Source organism: Tyto alba, unplaced genomic scaffold, assembly GCF_018691265.1.
Source record: "Tyto alba isolate M040663 unplaced genomic scaffold, T.alba_DEE_v4.0 Super-Scaffold_14, whole genome shotgun sequence".
NCBI classification, from domain to species: Eukaryota; Metazoa; Chordata; class Aves; order Strigiformes; family Tytonidae; genus Tyto; species Tyto alba.
In genome coordinates, this window is record NW_024881276.1 from 19,311,953 (window position 1) to 19,333,271 (window position 21,319).

A 21,319-nucleotide genomic window follows, 5' to 3' on the forward strand; every position below is an offset into this window, starting at 1 on the left:
TCTACTTACACATGAGAAACTGATTTTCTTGATAGCTACCACATCCTAACAGGTGCAACAGAAAGATAAGAAATACAGCTATGAACTGGCCCTTACAGAGAAGGCCAACAAGCAAAAAACAAACCAACCAGCCAATCAAAAAAAAAAAAAACCAAAACCCCCCAAAATCCAAAAAACTACTGGAATAATGCAGGGTTTGCCCAAAAAATCAAATATCCTCCCCCTCAAAGAAATATCTGCGATTATTATTGCCTACATCTAGAACAGTATTGCTTAGTAGAATCAGAGCCAACAAGCCTTGGAAAATGCTGTTAATTTCCTTTTAGCATTGGAAAACTCGGTGTTAAAACACATTTTACCTATGTCAGTATACTAATTTCCTTTCCTCTTTCTGCAGAGGGAATAATCCCAACATCACTTTTGCTGTTCAACAGTTTACACTCAGAAAGCCTCCAACCTTTTTGTATTAGGCCATGACAACTGTTCCATTTTTGGTTCCTTCTCACTATATGCCTCCAAACTCATAGTGATCTTAAGTGCGCTATGCTTTTGAGTTAGTAACTTTACACAAACAGAGTACGTGGGAGGAGTAAAGTGGCAAAACACAACTATCACACTACTGTACCATGACTCTGGTCATAGCAACATCCCGATGAGAAGTTCAGGAAAAACAAACAAACATGTGCCTCCTCCTGAAGTGAATTAATGCTTGAGAAAGTAATCTTTAGAAGTAACCGTAGGATATATGAGAGTGTAAAAAGGCAGTCACCTCTGAGGAATAAACATAGGTGTGCACCACACACAAAAAATAAGAAATGGATAGCAGACAACTTCTGGATAAAGGCAGTTATGTCTCAAAGAGTCCAATATATTTTGGAACAATTTACTGTTTTCTAGAGAAAACTTTAAACTACATGGTATTTGCTAACCATGGTTAGAAATAATAGATCAAATAAAGAATTAAAACTGCAAAAGTATGACCAAATGCTGTCAGAGATTAATGAAACTATTTTCAAGTACATATTTATACATAAAAAAGTAAATTCTGTGTCTTCAGTACTGTTAGCACATCTTACCTGTAAGTGTGTATATACATAGAAAGTAGATAAAAATTATACTAATAACATGGAATTTTCATCATGAGATTGGATGGCCTTAGTCAATCACAAGCAAGTTATCTATCAGTACAAAAAGAAGCATCTCTTTCAAGTTTAGAGACCTGAATCTTCACTACAGGATTAAGAATTTATAAAATGCTTGTGTAGTTCCACGAAGGCAAGGCTTTAAAAGGCATTTGGCAGCATTAAGATCTATTTAAACTAATAATAATAAAAAAAAATGTATTTTCAAGTAAGAATGTAAATATTTTCTCATGTATGTGATTTTTCTACTCATGTATGATTGTGGTCCAGAAAAGCCTACATGTTGCAATACTTAGATGTATTTTAATGCTTGTATCTGACTTCATCAGTGACTTATATAAAAATTGAAAATTTAAAAATACACATTATTATTTTCAGTAGTCTTCTTGGACAGTGCTTTATGTCTTCACAATACTTTACTGCTAAGGCATACCTTACTGATTGAGAAATGTTGAATTAACAGTTTTTATTATATGATAAAATGAATCTATTTTATCTATACATAAAATGAAATAAAGCCAGTTAAAATTAAACTATTCTTGGTAATAGCATTAATTAGAGAACATTTCAGCAAATTTTACATGCTAGGAATAGCAATAGAAAATTGCAGGCTTTGATTTTGAAAACTATCAATCAACAGGCATTAACCAGTGCGAACTTAATTTCACTGTCTTATTTTTGACCTTCATAACTTGATTGAAATGCAAAGATTTTCTCCATAAGAAAAACTCTGTACCCTATATTTTAGGCTCAAATTATGGGACATCTCCCTAAAACTCAGATAGTCATGCTACACTGATTAACTCTGTATGGTGGATTGGATAGATACCTTTAGTTGCTTGTGATATCTGTGGTTGCTTGGCTCAAAGATTTGGATGACTACTTATTCTATCCCCAAATCTTTTTTTTTTTTTTTTTTTTTTTGAGTGCATTACTTTCACGTTTAGATGAGGAAAAAAAAAAATACAGAGAAAAGCTATAACAACTAATTTTAAACATTAAACCCAGAGTAATTTGTCATTATATTGGTTGCATTCATAGCCATAACTTTGATTTTATTTATTTATTCACCAGGAGGTAAATACGTAGTTTTAAATGTATGGCAAAGCATTTTGGTGCTGCAGCCAATCCTCTGTGCTCTGCACACCCTCATGCTTTGAGCCCTCTAAGATGTCAAATACACTTGGTTAAGTGGTAAAATGAACAGCTTTGGCAACGCCTTTTTCTATTGCTTAATAGTGCTTTTGTTTTATTTGCCCCCAGATATGGATTCTCCTCAGACTGAGGCACTGATGTGTGCTGAACTTAGCCGCAGCTTATTTGAAAACTTACCCACTGCTCCTTACTAAAGACCTGCTAGCATTCACGCAAATAAGCGACTCAACTAGCAGAAATTTGAAATTCTATCAGTTCTGCTGCTCTTAACCCCAACAACTTTCATTGGCAACTATTTGTTAAGGCAAAGAGGAAAAAAAATTAATTTTAACTATGATAAAACCAGGACATAAGACTCTCATATGCTGTACTGTGTGTGATATAAGCCATCTCTTTCTGAAAATAAAAAATATAGAGCACTGTTATCTTATTCCACAGCTGTAAAGTTATCATATCCTGAAGAAAAACAAAATCTAGTAGCATTATATCATAACTGACTAATTGGAACTACTAGGATTTATAAAGTGTGTCTTGTTTTAAATAAATTAAGCATATATGTTAATTACTTGTGACTAAGATGGCATATCTCAATCTTAATAATTGCAGTAGTTCAAAATTGACATGTAGAAGGAAATCGGTATGTCTCTGTCATGACTTTAAACTTATTTGTAAGATTATAAAAGGAATTTTTTTAAAAAAAGTAAAGACTATACCTCATAACCATTTAAAAAACACTGCTCAGGCCATGTACAGTCACTAGCATTTTGGGGGGAAGATAAGCCTTTAACTACCAGTGAGTCAAAGAGACAACCGTTCTCAGTATTAGATATCAGTAAATAAGCAAATACTTAGTTACTCATGATACATTTTGGAATGAAAAAATCAGAATGCATTGCAAAATCTACATCCTAGGCTAGTTTTCAACAGATATTTAAATAAGTTATTTGGAATTTTATAAGGGTTTACCTGGAAAAGACTTTTGTCATTGATTTATATGTGTTACCTTCCAGCAGATAAAATATATTTGAAAGTTTTTATATGCTAACTATAGAATACATAAATCCATATACTTGTCAACCATTTCCTGTATTCATCTTGTAATATTTTTCACAGTTGAAAAAAAACCACACAGATATTATAAATTCCCTACTTAAGGAAGTATCTAGTTGACACTCAAGATGATTAAACTCTTCTGCACAGTCCAATATCCTTGTAATCATGATGTCCAGTTGTGACAGTTTCTATTGATTCTGTTAAACCAGCATTACTCAAATCTGCCTCCACAGCAGGAAATACCCAAAAGAATTGAAGGAATTTCAAATTATTTTTTACTCAAAGTAGTATTTCAAAATCGTGTTTCTTGGACAGTCTTAAGCTATAGAGAAGAAAGAGTGTATATAGTGGCAGAACCAGCTTTTACACTATATGCTGTAAGGCAGCCTTCTTAGGAATAGACTTTGGTCAATACCAATTTATTTAATGGCTGATTTATTGAGATTACAGAAGTTCCATAATCTTAGAGTGCATTTATGCATGAAGCTTTAGGGCTGTCTTGAATAATAATATGTGTAACACTACTGGCTGATCACAGAGAAACCAATTAATGTTAAATAAATCACAGATATGTTACTGTACATTCTATCAATGTCTAAATTGACTAACCCATTTTGAAATTGGCTGTTGATTTGTGATGCTAACTTTCCAGATATTTATGCAAACTACGTCTGTTAGCTTTTTTTTCAAGATAATTTAGAAAATAATCTAAAAATACCACTAAAGGACCACACTAGTGTTGAATGGTAACAGTTTCAAAGAGCATGGTCCTAAGCCTTAAACACTGACACCTCCCAGAAATGTTAAAAAGGCATTACCTGATTCTTTTCCATCTTTATTTCTTAATATAACCTTAATTCACATTTATAGAGATGCAATCATAGAGAATAATAGGGTTTGTCACTTAAGCTGATTTCGTTACTCCAAAACATAGATTTTTATTTATTTATTTATTTTAATCATGTGAATGAAATTGCTATTAATCCAGCAGTTTTGAAAACTGATTAAATATACATACATACTCAGCACTTGCACTGTGCATATACAAATTTACTTCCTTCTTGCACCTTCATGTGTATACTCAGATGCATCCATGCGAAAAATAAAACCCTCAAAAAACCCCCATGAGTGACACCAACATCCTGAATTGTAGACAGGAGATGAAAATAATCTCTTCAAATGATACTGTCACTTAGTGCCAGATTATTCTGCAGCAGGTCTTTTCCCTTATTATTTAATTCAATATTATAGCCAAGTAATGTTGACACCAAATTCCTCATCATGTAATTTTTTATGTTACTAAATTATGATATACTATATCAGAGAAAAAAAGATGACGATTAGCTACCTTGTTTCTCAAATAGCTAGACAAATATAAGGAAGAAAATACTATACTAGTGTAATGTTTGGTTTTGTCTAAAGAAAACTGAGAGACAATTGGGTGCTATGTTGCATGTGATCCTTTAACCAAGGGTATAGGTCTTGTTTCCATCTCAACCATACACAAAACAGTAAGAAAAGCCTGTGGCGTGTCTAAGACTACATTCTTATAACCACTTCAAATGGTTTAAAGACAGCATCCTAAACTGCCTTAGTCCAGGTTGCAGCAGGATTTTAAATTTCTATGTGATGAGGTAAAGTTGGCGAGTTTCACTTTTAAACTTCACTAAAGTTTATAACAGATAATGAAAAATGGCAGAGAAAAACCTCTTGTGTAAACTTTTTTAAACTTAATTAAAATACTACAGATTTGCAGTGGTGATAGTGAATACTGTACAGAATTAATCAGGAAATAGAAGAGAAGACTAATATGCTTTAGAAGAACTCAGAAGACTGTAGTGAACTGTTCAATTTTTATAAAAAGAAGGTTATAGATGGTCTTCACATCAATTACCACTACACTGTATGCATTCATTTTAGACACAGAGAAGGTAAAGTGCATTTTAAAATGCATTTATAAACTAGCTCTTCTTCAGCTGTATCAAAGAGAATACCTGTCTTCAGTGTACTTCCCATACCTTTTCTATCTTAAATTAGACATAAAACTAGAGCATTTGAAATATAATTAAATTATTTGGAATACATTTTCTAACAGCAATTTCCAGGTTGATGGATGATAGAAAATGGGTGCAAACATTCAGCTGTGATTCTCTCCCCAAAGATTCTCAGTCATCCTCACCCCTTTTGCAGACCACAGTCAAAAAAAAGTCTTTAGCTGTGCTGTGTAAAGCTATTTGTTTAAAAAGCTGCCACTGTAAATGTCAGAAAAGTTAAATGATGTCACAAGATCACCTCTGTCCTGCCCTTTAGAGACCCAAAGTGCACAGGTGAAACAGATACTAATCCATCACTGTAAGGTTCTTTTCTCTGTCCAGTAAGTAATTGTTCAATTTGCTTTCCTAATGCTGTTTCTCTCTTTGATTCGTCCCCTCTCCAACTCAGTGTAGGAATAATGAAGAATTATTTTGTCCTTCTTCTTGGCAACCATTATTTGTTTATTTACCCCAAGAAATACTTAAGTAAGGATAAACAATGCTGCTGGTTCTGAAAACTGGAAAACAACAACCGAAAACAATGGTAGCACAATATCACTGAAGTATTCATGTTATTTAGATGCAGATAGATAATTAGTCCTGTGTTTATCTAACTGTGACAGATTTATTTTACTTAATGTTTGATTTATATTTTAGAAAATATCTTTATAGATAAATGTATTTTAACAATTGAAAAAAAAAAAAAAGTTTAAATTGCATTAAATGAACTAAATAGATTTTCACAGAGAAATATTAACGGAAAACTGCAAGATATCCTTAAAAGACTGAATTTAAACAAACTTGAATTTCAAATGTAAACTTTATCAGTCCTTAATCTGGTTCCAGAATTTGATCACTTACTCTCTCATCTCAAGTGATCATCCAGGAGACAGGTATTTTGAATTTCTGAATGCTTTACAGAGTCTTAAACAGAATAATGTATTTTATTTGGAAAAATTTAGTTTATGATACTTAGTTCACAGTAAGTGCTAAGAGTACTGGTATTTTGTCCATGTTGCAGATAACTATTTAACTACTCATACTAAATCACTTACCTTATAGAAATCAATACAAGTTTTGTACAGCTATTTTCCTTATTCATTCTTGTTCAGTGCATAGTCTAATTGGTATGAAAAGGACATTCTCTCCTGATGTTTATAAATTGACCAATTTTATTATTTTTCCCAGTATGGCCAAAATCCAGGCCCAAATATTTCAGTAATAAAATGACCATAAATTTCAATTGAATGTTTGTATGTGTCACCAATGAAATTACTGAATTTACATAGGTAAGCCTGTTTTTTTGCTTGAATATACATCAATAAGTACATAATTGTGACAGCTTTTAATAGGTTGCAAGAACAATATTCCTCTTGTCTCAAAAATACTCTGAGTTACTATTTACTGCATAGTTCAGCCAAGAGAGGAAAAGAAAAAAATCACCATATGTGATGGCAGAAAGGATGTTGGATAGCTTGGTAATAGGACATATGAAATAAGAATTTATAGTGTAGGCTCTGCATCTGTGTTCATCTAGAAAATACTTTCTCGTGATAAAGGCCTTCACTACTATCTACACTCAGGATAATTTCCGTCAGCTCAATAAAATCTAAGCTGAGCCATGACATAAACATACACATGGATTTCTGAAATGACAGCACAGAAATAAATCTTCTATAAGCCAGGCATTAAGTAAAGCTAATTTAGTTAGATGTAATCAATGTATCAGTAACTGATTTTGATCCTGATTTGAATTAAACTATCTGAATCTACCTCTTTCTTTGCAAGAGATAACTATTTTCATCACTCTGCAACAGTGGCACAAACCGTTGCAGAAAAATAGTAAGTGGAAGATTTAGGTTTAGACTGTAGTAAAGGGGATTGATAACTTTTCTGAAAATACTATGTGACTACCAAGGCTTAATTATTTTAGATTCTGCAGAGCTAATCTAGAAATAAATGTCCCTTGGCCTCTATAATGTTACGATTTTTACTGAAATAACTTTTTTAAAAAACAAACATGTAATTTTAATATGCAAAAATTGCATGCTGCTTTAGGATTAAACTTTAATGGCTTGTATTTTGAAGAGTATCTTAAGCTTCCATGAGTTTCAGTGGGATTTAGTGGTTAACCATCATTTTAAAACATGATGGCAAAATATTCCACTCTTTAATAAGTTATTCAGATTTCACAACCGAAGTTACTACTGACTAATTTCAAATGGATATTTTTAGCAGAAATTAAATAGAAAGCTAAACTTTTCTTAATACAGAGCCAGAAATCTGCTCAACTGAAAACCTGAATTTTCTGCCCACTGTTTATTTTGTCACATAAGAATAAAGACACCAGGTGGGAGAAGAAACTTGTAAGACAATATGAACTCCAAAAACTTTTTCCCACTCAGTGTCATGTTATGTTTTGTGCAGTTGTATTTATGCATTTTTGTACCATGTTTTATCTGCTACTGCAATAAACCCATCCTTTTCCCCTATATTTTCCCTCTAAGTAAATTATTTCCTGCATTACTCTCTGACAATTTTCACATAAAGAGATGACCATTATACAAAATTGAGTAATGTCTCAAAACTGGCATTAAACAGAACATGTAGTGTTTGAAGTAATATAACTACATTATACCTTATTATGAGAAGTGATGACAGAAAACTCCTTTTTATAAATATACATCCATATATACTTGTCAATTAGTTGCTGGGTATTTACAGCTACATATTTGTGAGGCAATCAGAATTTTATGACAATTTACCATCCTAGTGAGAATCAATTCTTATATGGTTATAGTTGCTGTATCCTTCTGACAGGTCTTCCCAACAAGTATTGGGGAAAAGTAAAATCCAGGGGAGCATGATCATTCTAATTTCATACTTCCATATCAGAAACATATTAGCTCAAACAAAGGTAAGAAATGCAAATCTGTCATTAAGCCACATAATTAAAGGTCTTCTTCAATGCAGTCTTGCTATGTTTATTCAATGAATCATCATGAATTGCAAGATATACAGTACAACTAAATCCCCATTGATTTATAATAAAAACTTTCAATTGTTAAATAAGTCTGTTATTGAATACATCAGAAATTATAAATAAAAATGCAGCAGTTTTCTATTTATTTTGCTTTAAAAATAAATTCCTTTTTTGTATTTTTATTATATGGTTTTATTAAGTTGGTGGTTAACATAGAACATCTCTGTGAAAGTTATTTTTTGCTGCTATATGCATGTGTTCAAGTGAATAGTTTGAATTTTCATTTTTCTTTTGTATTTTAAAGTCTTGCACAAACAATTAATTAATCCTCACAACATCCCTGTGAGGTAGGTACTCAGGCTGTAATAAAAAAGAAAAAAATAGGACTCGAAAGAAATTCACTTTGTTTTACTGATTCAGCAAACCCAGTAGCAAGGCAGCCGAGCTTCTTTGCTTTGAGCCATGAAAATATACTGCCTCTCACCAGTTTCAGTAGCCCCTGAAAAACTTCTAAAATATTTTACATGAATATCGTCTTAGTCATTGTCAAAAAAACAAGATATTTTTAGTGAGAAATGAGGATACATTATCTTGTACACATGCACATTTCATTTAATAATGACCTAATTCCACAGATAAATACTAACCAGTAGCCTTCTTGCATGAAATATTGTAGTTAAAAATTTAACCATTACAAGGATAAAAATAGATTATATAAATAATATATTTTAACAATAAAAATACTTGTAATGGTTACATGGCTTTAAAAGGTTGATGACTGTACTCCTTTGACCAACACAAAAGTGTATGTGTTGATGTATCTACCTTACATATTTTAAAGAAAAATATGCTAAAATATAGTTTTATTGATTTGCTAGTAAAGTTTTATAATGGATATATTCATCTGTCATGGTAGGTGGTGGGTGACATAAAAAGCACATTGACAGCAGAATGTTTTTATATAAATTGCATGCATATTCTTATTTCTTGCTTATCAAAGGAACAAATATATTAATCATAAAAAAAGGCTCATTTACAAGACAAAGTGAAGCCTGATCTAGCTTGATGCCAATATAAACGATTTGCAACTGATTACATCCATCAAATTTAATACAAATCATAATAATATGAAAAGAGTAATCATATTTAATAAGATTTTACAACATACAAACAAAAGTTAATGTTTCTCTGATTGTTTCCATTAACTGCATAGCTATCCCAATTAATATTTTTATATATACATTTCGTAAGTTAATATTAAAAAAATTAAAAATACACAATATACACAGTACATTAGAGGACTGTATTGACCAAAAGGTTATACATTATTGCTGTATTAGAAATAACATTTCATGTATTTAAATTGTCATTATCTTATCAGTATGTCCTCTCTGCAATATAGGTGCATTTAAAAATAAATAAATGAAATAATACTTTGTTGAAACACCCTTTTAACACTAGCACTTAAGATTACAGAAGAGCACATAATGCATCAACTTCCTTAAGAGCAAATCTTATCTTTCTTCATATAAAATCAAAAGCCCAAAAAACAATGAGCAGAGCGATAGGAATGTTAAGGAAAAGCTGTCATGTAAGTGCAAAAGCAATCTCTGGTAACCTTGTAAATGGGTAACACCTAATGTGTAATTTGATCATAAACCTAGAATAGTGACAATTTATCTCCCTTTTATTTATCCAGTTATTGCAACATGCATAAACCAGTAATAATAATAATATTTCATACACACCTAAACAACTCAAAATCAGAAGACACAAAGTTCATAAAATTATGTTTTCATCCTGTCAAATTTAAAAGTACAGTTTCTTGCAAAAACTCCTTTAAGAATTCAAGCATTTGAAGAAGAGGTCATGTATGTATAATGCCATAAGAACTTTTAAAATCTCTTCCTAAAGTGCATATAACATGTTATGGACAAATAAAAAAACAATTGAAACTGGCATGGGATGGGTAGTTTGAAAAAGACAATTTTTGTGTTTTACGTGGTCACTGAACAAAATAGATGCATGGCAAACTGACATTTTTAAACTGGAAAATCGTATGGAAAAATAATGAGGCAACAGAAATAAAAATGACTTTTTCATTGCTGAGTTTTTTGTAATTGGCTGATTTAACTTAAGGTCAATTTTAAGACCAAAGCAGAGAACTATTGCATTAGAATATAAAGATTCCCCCACTTGCAGACAATAGGGTTTTTCTTACTAATATCTGAAGAGTTGACACTGACCCTGAAGCTCTCATTGTTAGTAGGATGCTGTTAGTAGTAGCAGTTGCAAACATATGGGTTTGCCAGTAACAACTCACAATTTGTGCATAGTTGAGTCTTCGAAACTGAGCAAATTTGCTCTCAAAATCTCGCCAGCGCTTGCTGAGCTGTATCAGGGTTGGCTCCACTGCTTTTGCAGCCCCATCCTTAGACAGGCGTTCAGCCTGCCTGTGCACCGCATTCAGATCTTCCTTCTTCTTTTCCAATTCTCCATCAATCTCCTAGTGAGCAAAACCAATACAGGGCCCAGGACAGTTAGCTAACTAGATCAATCAACTTAAAATTAGCAAAATACTTCTGTCAGAAATTCCATTTCCATTTTATTGTTACAATTAAAATTTACAGCTATTTAATTTCTTATTTTACATTTAAACAAAACAAAACTGAAATTGAAGAACTTGGAAATTGGCTGTAGAGATACTAACAGCTAGTACACACTGAAAAGTAGTTAGCAAAGGCCAACAGTTTCCATGTCCAGATTCTTGTCAGTACTCTCTGATGGGCAATTGGAGAAACTCTTTTCTCAATAAGGGTCAGCATATTTAGGACAAATAGCATTTGGACATCTTACAAATATATTTGACTTTAATATATTACTTAACTCCTATTTTACTCTGTGAGAAACTCAACATAGAATGAAGCAAAGAAAGACGATGCAAAATAAACTAGGAAAACATTTGACAGCATGTAAATAAATCTATACAGTTTGACAGTGACATATGATTATGTTCTGATGAAAATGAATGTGCTAACATGAGAAAGAGGTCATCCATATATTGGTAAGTCATTTGTTCATCTGGAACAAAGATACATAAAATCAATTACAATTTTTACCAGGAAACATTTGATGCTTCTTAATACATTCCACACTTTCCATATTATTGACAAAAAATTTATTTAGTGTGTTTCAAGTTATTTATATAACATTCTGTATAACAAATACAAGATATAGTACAACAAATAAATGACAGTTTGAACACAGATAATTAGGGTTTATTTTTTATAAATAGAACTAAAGAACTGAACTGATAATATTTTATATCTATTGGAATATTTGTTGCATTTGCTGTCTGCTAAATTTTTAAACTATCACTCAAAAAGATCTACCATTGCCATCCCAAAACAACATTACCTTTAGCTTCTGCTCATCTTTGTGGTCTGGTAGACTGGCTAACTTTTTCTCAATGTCATCCAGCCATGTCATTAGGTCATCAGCCTGCCTCTTGTACTGATACCATTGATGAGAAATCTCTAAAGCCTTTTTTCTTCTTTGAGATCTCAAGTCCTGTTCATAGTGCAGACATTATTAGAATATGAATTAAAGGCTTATAAAGTATGAATTGGCATGTGTGCACACTGAAGGAAAAAATGTGCCCAAGACCATTTTTTTTTTTTTAATATATAAATCTGGTATATAAGTATCTCAGCACAGCATATTTTCTTCAGTTTTATAGCATATAAGTAACTGAACACAGCATATTTTTTTTTTTCACAGATTATTTTTTTCTTTTAAAGAAGGTTGGCTAATTCAGGGTTGTTCATATGTTGAATAAACCACTGAGACAGTCACCAATATTCAGAGAAGTTAAGACTCTTACATAAATGTCAATATTTTATATAAAACACTTCTGCTCAGAATACTTACTGGACAGATGGAAAAACAGCCCACTTAGTATCTAGACATAAGTGGGCTTCCTGCGTTTTGTGGTCTCCTGTGAAATTCTAGCCTGCATGCAAACTGTGTAGCTATTCAAAAGAAATTCATTTCAATGCAGAAATGTATGCAAAGGCAGGTTTCCTTTTTCTAAATTAAATACCGTTTACATAACAAATGTCTTGTGTATATGACTCAGCTTTATAAAAGTATTAAAACTTCTCTTTAACAGGAAGGTAAAAAGATGTTCTTTTATTTCATATAAATATTAGTAAATTTACTCCATTTGCGTGTGCTTTAACTGCCTAACTTTGCTTATACAGAATTCAAAAAATATTTTCATTACTATAACTTCTTATTAAGAAGTAATTTTTAAAATGACTGGTACTTTTTTATGTAAAAATACTCAGATGAATTGTCCTCACCTGTTCTTGAATTTTATTTGACAAGTTTGAATGCCTTAACTGAGTCACCCAAAGAAAATCAGTCACTCTAATCCATAAAAATAGCCAGTAAGGATCTGGTGAATAGCATAGTTCTAGAAACATTTTTCTTGTTTCTCCTCCATAAAAATTACTATTTATTTCCACTTGGAACAGTTAAAGACAGAACCAACAGATTTCAAATTTATTTTAAATGTGGACGAAACTGTGATATATTCCAGCTACTCTTTTACTGAATTCAAACAGATCTGCAAAGCTGTAAAAGTTAGAATTAAATCAACAGAAAAGGAAAGATGCTACTTAAAAATAAGGAACAATAAAATGTAACCATGCAATGTTACACAACCAAGAACTTAATCAAAATTTTCAAAAGAAAATAAAATTATGCTTGTCAATAAGATGAAAAATTCTTCTATAGTAGCCAGAGCCTACAGCTCCATGTAGGTGACAAAGGTGACTTTCCAACTGTAAGATTCTTCCTTTCCTCACTTTTATCTTTCCCTGGAAAGATGACACTCCCTGTAATGATTATTAGCTTGTGCAAATAGGTCTCACTGTGGATGTTTCTAGGAACAGTAGTGTGGTAACACAGAATTTTCATATGAAACTTTGGTTTTCAGCCTTTTAGCTGCTAGGTCTATGGGTAGCACCTACCCTATTCTAAAGAGGCTGAAACCACTTTTTCCACTAAAGAACATAGTATATAAAACTTTTACTGAAGGATGAAACAATTTATTCATTGCTAGAACTATGTTATTCAACTGAAAATAACAGTTTGTGAGAACTGATTCTAAGGTCATGACTGCTGTTGGAGTAATGTAAAACATGCACAATGTGTTAAAAAAGGAATGGAATTATTATCAAAGAAATCATTGTTGTCCAACTAACAATCACACCGTTGTAACACTGAGGACAAAACAGTATTTGTTAAACTGGAGATTTAAAATGTCTTTTCCAAGGCATCAAGAGAAGTTTATAAGAGGATATACGTTTATAGCTAACTAGCTTTAAATTACTCATCTCTAAATAGTAATGAAGATTATTTTAACAGAACAATTCCCTGAAATTAAGAAAAAAATGGTTTTACTAGCATGTGCTTATAATTGTAGCTCCTATACCTTGAGAGCATTATGTTTAGTCTGCAACAGCTGTTGTTTTATCTTTATTTCTTCCCGTTTTCTCTCATCTGTGATTCTCTTTTGAAGCATGTCACCCCTTTGCAGCAATTCTTTCACTGTGCTCTCATCATCTTCACCCTGATTTAAAAAAAAAAAAAAAAAAAAAAAAAAAAAATCAAGTATAATGGGCATTTCCATCTAATTATTACTTAAGTACTAAGAGATACAGACATATAGAACTACACTTCCTCTGCTAAGGTAATCATCAAACAGCTACTTGCAGTTCTGCTAAGGTAATCATCTAACAGCTACTTGCAGTTCTACACTGAAAATTGAATTACTTTTACTTGCTTCCTACAATACATGTAGATACTTGAGGGTGACAAGCAAAACAGCACCTGAAATCCTACAGATGTTTGATACATGATTTTATGTGGCATCTAGGATAATAGCATGAAAAAATTAAAGGCAAAAAGGTAAAATACATTTTGCTTTAAAACAAAAAGAAGAGGTATATATATAAGATATTCTAAATCACTGTCAGTAGTCATGGAAATTGCCAGTATGCTAGGAGACCATGTAATTCCTGACCATTTCATGTATTATCACAGTACAAAACAGCTTTTCTGTCAGGGAAAATGATACCACTAAGTACTTTTTACATAGAAGTTCAATCTATGCCACAGCTTCTGGAAGTGCATCTCTTGAACCACACTAAACATTTTATGTAAAGAAAGGAAACAAAATATGCTTAAGCAATGGAAACTGCCCCGTCAAACTTGATTCAGTTAGAATTTACCACTGCAGTACATACCGCCTTAAATTTTGCTTTTCCTGCATTAAAAAAAAAAAAAAAAAAAAAAAAAAAAAGTCCTGTGAAGATTCCTTTCACCATTGATACGAACTAGTTATCTTTAAAGAATTCCTTAAAAGGAAAGAATATTGAATCCTTATATTGCTTGTAAAGACAAATATATTTGAGCTTGCTAAGGACTCACAAAGCTAGGGGTACTAAAGACGAATCTCTGTTATTGCCCAGCCAAAAAATATCATCCCTCTGAAAATCACTCTGGAGAAAACACACCACAGTGGCAACAGTAGCAAAGCACAGCAATATTTTACTCCTCTCTTTCTCCTTTTTCCCTTTTTTCTTCTCCGCCCCCCCCCCCCCCCCCCGCAATATGCATAAATGTTTATAGTACTTGCAAAGAGCAAACGTGAGTAATAAAGATTACCGCAGCCACAAAAACTATTTACAATAAATGGTATAATCAGATTGGTTAAGAAGCAATTGGCAAGTAACATTTCTTTCAATGATTATTGCCTAGAATTTTTTTTTAGTGAATGTCTTCTTTTAGTATTTTGTCCATTTAGATACCTCATTCTGAGTTTTCCTGGTCTTTATGCCACTACAGAGATTTTAATATTCAATACCTATTCTGTAATATTGCTGGTACTAGTATAGGACCTGTAGATAATATTCCTGTTTTGCCTAGTTTTTTCACAAGGGTCCAAAGATGTATTTCTTATAAACTATTAATTAACTTATCACTAAAGCTTTTAGTTAATGCCAACTTGGGATTTTTGATTTTATAATATATTAGCACAGTAAAATTTTGTCCAAGTCATATCTAAAGATCCTAACACAAATATGGAAGTTTCTAATTTGCACTCAGTTTTTTTCATTTCCCTGCCTACTTCAGACTTCCATTTCAAACAAATTACCATATCTTTATTGAAGTCCTCCTCTTTCAGATTCACCCCCTGCTGAATTTCAACCTCCAGTGGTTCAAGCATTGTTTGTATATCGAAGTCAAATTGCTCCAATTCCTTCAAAGGAATGAAGGGCTAAAATGGGAGAAATACAAAGATTTATTTAAATCAAGTACCTAATAGTTTTATTAGAAATACAAATGAAAAGAGACATCTGTTCTACCCCTTATTGCTAAAACAATGGTAGATGTTTTATCATGTGGAAAAATACCTACATCATACAACTCAAAGTACCCAAAGATAGGTATTTAACAGTACTGTAGACTTTCCATATAAGAAAACAAGAGTTCTATGATGAGTGAAAATTAATAAATAAATTAATTATATTCTCACATTTGTGTGTAAGAACAGGTTCAGATAAACAGTGTAACATAACAATTTATTTAAAAATTAAATGCTGACACTACTTAGCTAAATCTGGTTTGTCAGAAATTATTCACACAGTAACAGGCAATCCATTTAGATGAAAGCTCATCTACTATTATCAATGGAGAAAAATTTCATGATACTTTGCTTCACTACTTTGAAATCATTGCGTACAAAGAATAGTAAAAATGCTAAGTGAATTATAAACAAAAGACAAATAATCTTTCTGTAAGATATTCCCCTAACAATATTTTGTAACAATGAAAAAACACCAAAACTGCACTGAAAGAAATTGGTGTTTCAAAAAAGACTCAACAAAAATGCAGGACCAAAAACCCTTCAACCAAACAAAATAGACAAAAATCCTCCAAAATGAGTTCCAGTATTATTATGGTGCTTTAATTTACTGTTCACTTCTAAACTCTAAAACAAGTGCCACTTATTAACAGTAATACACCACCCTTTAATACCCAAGTGCTCATGAATAGTTTAATGTACAATATGCAATACATTTATTATGCATTGCAAAGGATTAACAGAAAATGCTTTCTTCCTTCAAAAATTTAAATGCAAGAACAACCAAAAAATTCTTGATGAGTCTTGCATAAAATTTAGATTTAAAGGTAATTAATGTTTTATGATGTTCTAGGAACTCTTGGACATACAACTGTCTTCTTGCTAAAGACATAAGCACATTAAATTCTAATCAGTTCTCTTTTACTCTTCCCTCAAGTACAATTAGTATTTATTATAAAGCAAAAGTTTGTAATGACAATGGGAATAATTTAAGTTAATCAGTTAAAACAAGAAAGACTGGACATTAACTGTAATCTGCTCTCAGCTGTTCCACAGATGACCTTTCCCAGGTCATTAGGGTAAAAAATAAATTGTATCTGGTTGATTGTTTTAATGACAAAGATTTTGCATACTTACAAACATAATGGAAATATAATAATGTACAATATTTATAGAGAATAATACTATGCTTGCAAATTTTCATCAAGCAGCACAGAATTACAGTCAGGAAGCACTTCTACTGAGGTAGAAATAATAGCAAACTACAGAGTAATTTCTTCTCAAATGTTCTGGGCGATGTCTTCAACAGTATTTAAATCTCACTAGAAGATAAATCAACTAATAAAACTGGAATATAAAATTCTGTTCTCTGAAAAATGTTAAAAACAATAACAAAAAGGAAAATGGAAGGAAAAATATTAAATTCCAATAATTGAATGAGGTTCAAAGACCACTTGAAAATGTTAAATCTCTTCTTAGTACACTATGATAATTTTGTTAATTCAGAATACACTTTTGTGCAAGTGTTTACTGATTTCACAGGTCATTTCTTATTTATGTCACTGTCGTACTGATAATTATTAGTATTTGAAAAAATATAGCTCATTTGAAAACAGATGAGAATTGATTGAAAATAGAGTATGAGAGCTTACTATCCTTTTGAATTGAGTTTTTAATCTGTTATTCACTGAGTGAACTTTTTTCCTTTTTACCTAAGTATGAAAAAACCCCAAACACTTAGGAAGCAAAATATCACCCCATGACAATAATATTTTTTCAGCTCATATAGCTGAAACTGTGACTAAATTAAGTACATTTACCTACATTATACAGGTAGACAGAACAAGGCACCCAGAAATTTAGTCCATTATCCAAATGAATACAGCAAGTCAGAATCATGAAGAATTCAGACAATTTTTGTTATTCTATCTTACGCAATAGCTATTACTGTAGATATCCTTTGTGAATCATATTCTAGCTGCCCATTCCCCAAGGTCCTGGAAAATCTCCCCTAAATTCTAATTTACCATTCAAATTTTGTTCTGTAGTAATTCCTCCCATCTTGCTAGGTACATAGTATATAAAGCTTAGTGAGGTTCTGCTATTCCAGCTCATCTTTCCTATACAATCATAAATGGGAGAACACCTGAGAGACAAAGTTGACATCTGGAAGACATTTGCAGGCTGTGTTCTGAAGACACTTCATCTTGACAAGCATCTTTTCCCCCTTCTTTGAGTGAGCCCACAATATGCAATGCAAACAGTTAACCCACAATAAACCATCTACAGGAAGTCCCATTTTTCCCTAAGATAAGCAATAATTTCACAGAACCCTATCAAAAGCTGAGTCAGCCCTGTATGCTTACAGTGTTGTGGAAGGTAAAATTGAGAAGGAAATACAGACTGCAGATAGCAGATGTTCAGAATAAAAACATCACATGATGAAGCTGTTTGGGCTTTGTGCCAAGACGTTCTCTGTCTAGAGTTTGTCCTTACACAAGAAGTGAGAAACACACTGGAATGGCTGAAGTACTAGTGACGGGCAATAGGAAAAAAAAATAAGATTACCTTTATTCAGAAGACATATTATTTTCTGTTCCAGAAATGAAACCTAAATAAACTCAAATATCCAGAAAGAATGTGCTGGTTACACATGGTATTGAACCCAGGTGTAAATCCCAAACAACTCATGAAAACCATGTCTCTCTGCTGATGCTTTTTGCAAAGTTTATGTCCTGCTCTGCCACTGATCCTCTGTGCATTCATTTCCAGTGCTATTACAGTAGCCAGTAAAAATAGTTAAGATCAGGATCCACACATTCCCATTATCCTATATACCAAATTGAGGGGCTGTCTGCTTTAATTTGCTGAATAGCTCTCTGCAATAAAGGCAGCAAATACAGTGGAGAAAGTAGGTGGTTTATGTCCTTCCTCATTCCAATTCAGAAGTCACAACTTGGCTAAAAATTACCTAATCCACACTGAATTCAGATTCAGCAGTCAAAGTAGTTGTACAGATTAGAGTAGCTGAAGGATAATTGATATAATCTGTATATATATCTGTGTCTCAAACCTTGTTAAGTCACAGCCTCATAGGAAAAGGCTGAATGCATTTAATGAAAAACTAGCACTCAAAAACCAATCTATATATAAAAAAAAAAAGGCTACTCACACTTTGAGAAGATTAAGAATCTTCCCAGATGTTCATTCTTTATAAGTTAATGAAGTAATCTTTGTCACATTCATACAAAGTCAGTGAATATTTCTAATTGTTAAATAGTGAAAAAAGACCTTAATGCCAAAACCCACAAACGTTCACACTTTAAAAATAAATAATTCTTAGGTTCTGTATGTTTTTCCTTTAGAAGCTTAGTTTTTGGAGAAACTTCAGCCCTCTATGTAGTTGTAATTGTTCACCTTATATAAATACCATTTTGTAGGCATCTCCATATGGAAATAAGTCCTCCTACCTTTCCACTCTTAATTCTTTGTGATATAGTTGCAAATCGCTGATTGAGCTCTGACAGTTTAGGCTCTATTACTTTCCTGCAGTGATCTCCATGGTTTGTCATCAAGTCTACTGCCTGGTCACGCACAGAGTCCACCTTTGGATGTATATCATTCAGCTCAGCCTTTAAGCGCTACAGTCCGTGAGCAAGAGACAGGGCTTGAAGTTAGTAATAAATGCAAAGAGAGAGAAAGAGAGAGAGAGAGAAAGTGTGCAAAGGAATAGGGAGCAAAACCACAAAGCAAATTCAGATAATTATGCATGAGTGTGTAAATCCAGCAGAAACACATTAGATAACATTCCCACTCATATCCCTCAAAATTTATAGCAGGAATGTATCTACATGTCTGTTTTAATATCTCCTAGAGGAAATTAACGGTGAATGTTATTTCGAGGCAGGTTCTTATCTGCAGTGTATTTGAGGATGTGCTAAATTATTTTATGTTCCTACAGCTAGGAAGAGCTGCTAATTCATGTCTTATGGAACTGGATGCATAGTTGTTCTTTTCATTACTGTCCATGTCCATAGTTGAGTCAGGGAAAACTCACCAGACGAAAACCAGTGAGATTTTTTTCTATAGATCTATCACAAATTTTTAAAAAGTGAAGGCAAATACCTTCTTCCTCTGAAACAGTAATCGTAACAGTAGATCCCAGTATAGGCAGAGGCCAAAAAAGATATCCAGGCATTCAGGAATAATAAACACAGTTGGGCATTAAGAATTACATTCCATTGTCTGTATGAAATGCAATACAAATATATATACCTGTAGTGATGGAAAAGATAATTGTACTTTATATGTGATGTTGGCATAATTGTTCATTCAACTACAAAAGTCCGTCCCATAATTCTGCTGAGATCAATGAGGCATCGATTTATGCCCTGCCTTGGAATTCGTAAAGTTTTACTGTAGTAAATGGTATCATTATATTAGTGTCAGCAATACAATTCTGACTCTGATTTGCAAACTGTTCCTTAGATAACATGTACTGATCATGGAGTTCAATACAAGGTAAAGCTTGACACTGATTTCAGACAAAAAATTCCATGTAGATAATAATTTGAAGTTGTTTAATCTTAACAGAGAAGGTATTTTAAATGAGATAATTTAAAATTCACATCTACCTTGCAAGTTAGTTTTTCATCAGTTGGTCAAGTGATGAAATGGGCCAAACAAAGCTTTCTGATCAATACAGTAACCCGTTATTATACAGCTAGCTCAACACATAATATTCTTGTCTGTGGTGTTGGTTTGGCATCAGTGCAGAATGTTTATTGAATTAAAACAATCATATGACAGACATATCAAATGCAGACACCACAGATATCAGAAACATATCACAGAAAAACAGAAAAGCAATTAAAAATGAAGAACACAGAAAAAAAGAATTTTGTTCAACCAGATGTGTTTAAGGAGTATTCTCCATCAAACACAGGTTTAATAAGCTGCTGTTCTACTCACCAGGAAGTCACCAATACTTATAATAACATATCTGGGTTTCTTTCTGCAGGGATTTAACTTTTGTAATGCAGTGCAAATTTATTAAGTAATCTACAAGCTGCCAGAGGGTAGCTTTATTACAGAAAAAAAGAACGTTAATCAATTTGTGATACATTTCAAAATACACTAGTTTTGACATAGTCCTTTTTAGAATAAAAAATGCTTTCCAGAAAATTGCATTTTTTTACCTTAAGAATTTCCTCTTTCTGCTGGGGTTTTTGTTTATCAGATTCATCCAACAGTATTTCAGCACGATACATCCAAGTTGTAACATTAGCTACATTCTGATCAAAAGCCTCCATGTGCTTTTGATATTCCTGTATGTGGAAAAGGTAAATACTGCATACAAAAAAAGTAACCAGAACTGACATAATAGTCATCTGTGGCAAACATGCATACATTATGAAATTAAACTTGTTTATTTTATACAGTAACTGCCTGTTTTGTAATGGATAATATCTGTTGTTTGTTTGCTCTCACTTTATATGTTAAGTTTCTTTAAAAAGAC

General features: G+C 32.4%; 1 protein-coding gene across 18 annotated transcripts in view; it reads right to left on the reverse strand.

Moving 5' to 3' along the window:
- The window catches only part of DMD (dystrophin), a 1,076,492-nt gene that overhangs the window by 660,039 nt on the left and 395,134 nt on the right, over positions 1–21,319 (reverse strand). For 12 of the 18 annotated variants that reach the window (XM_042788288.1, XM_042788292.1, XM_042788290.1 and 9 more), the window contains 7 exons: positions 21,000–21,128; positions 19,272–19,442; positions 15,592–15,714; positions 14,265–14,306; positions 13,867–14,004; positions 11,784–11,936; positions 10,690–10,872 (listed from right to left, as the gene is read on the reverse strand). In XM_042788288.1, coding sequence (XP_042644222.1) covers positions 10,690–10,872; positions 11,784–11,936; positions 13,867–14,004; positions 14,265–14,306; positions 15,592–15,714; positions 19,272–19,442; positions 21,000–21,128 — 939 coding nt within the window. Of the gene's footprint in view, positions 1–10,689; positions 10,873–11,783; positions 11,937–13,866; positions 14,005–14,264; positions 14,307–15,591; positions 15,715–19,271; positions 19,469–20,999; positions 21,129–21,319 lie in introns of those variants that run through there. The other 6 variants (XM_032992756.2, XM_032992771.2, XM_042788299.1 and 3 more) reach the window with 3 other exon arrangements.